Source organism: Cynoglossus semilaevis, chromosome 19 (assembly GCF_000523025.1).
Source record: "Cynoglossus semilaevis isolate Cse_v1.0 chromosome 19, Cse_v1.0, whole genome shotgun sequence".
In the NCBI taxonomy this organism is placed as follows: Eukaryota; Metazoa; Chordata; class Actinopteri; order Pleuronectiformes; family Cynoglossidae; genus Cynoglossus; species Cynoglossus semilaevis.
In genome coordinates, this window is record NC_024325.1 from 15,508,108 (window position 1) to 15,508,885 (window position 778).

Below are 778 nucleotides of genomic sequence, written 5' to 3' on the forward strand. Positions count from 1 at the left end.
AACCAGCACCTCCCCCCCAGGCCACGCCGCTGACATACTCCTGCCCAGCAGCGGGGATGAGGCACTTAAACACAGCTACGTTTCCCCGCATCGAGCGCTGGTCCGCCACTCGTACAGTGTAGGGCTCCCTGAAAACTAGACACACACACACACACACACACACACTGGAGTTAGGAGCCTGGGCTGTTGAAACTTTACATTTTAACACATGAAGTGATAACCATCAACTGTTAGTCACATGGTTTATTAACCTGGTTGTTTCAATAAGACGACCAATCACAGCTGAAATTGAACGTTATTGAATTAAACTGTGCTTTTGGAAGGAGGGACCTAACTTTTTTTTTATTATTATTTGTGCTTGTTCAAGCTCTCAACAAGAAGTCTTATTTAAAGAAATAAATAAATTATATTTCTACAACGCTACCATCCTGTGTAAATGAAAATCCAAAACTCTTCGTTGTAATCCATCTAAAAAATAAAAAAAACACAACAAACTTTCAAAAGTGCAACGTCATGAAACTCAGATCTGGTTGGGGTTTTTTTTCCACAACTTTACCAGATCACAGCGTCATCAGCAGCTCGTCGTAGCTAAAAGGATCTACTGTGTTAGTGCTGCTTCTGTTTATGCAGGTTCATGTATTTTTTTTTTACTCTCTGTTGAATGAGCAGGGACTCATTAGCAAAAATCACATGAAAGCTAGGACATATCCGAACGTTGCTAAGAAACTGGTCTGGAATCCCTTCCCTGGTAACAGACACGATGACAGCATGCGTATAT

At 41.4% G+C, this 778-nt stretch overlaps 1 protein-coding gene across 1 annotated transcript in view; it reads right to left on the reverse strand.

Moving 5' to 3' along the window:
* LOC103395569 (Down syndrome cell adhesion molecule-like protein 1 homolog) overlaps window positions 1-778 on the reverse strand; it is a 17,802-nt gene that overhangs the window by 5,881 nt on the left and 11,143 nt on the right. The window contains exon 3 of the mRNA XM_025065865.1: window positions 10-135. Coding sequence (XP_024921633.1) covers window positions 10-135 — 126 coding nt within the window. The remainder of the gene's footprint in view (window positions 1-9; window positions 136-778) is intronic.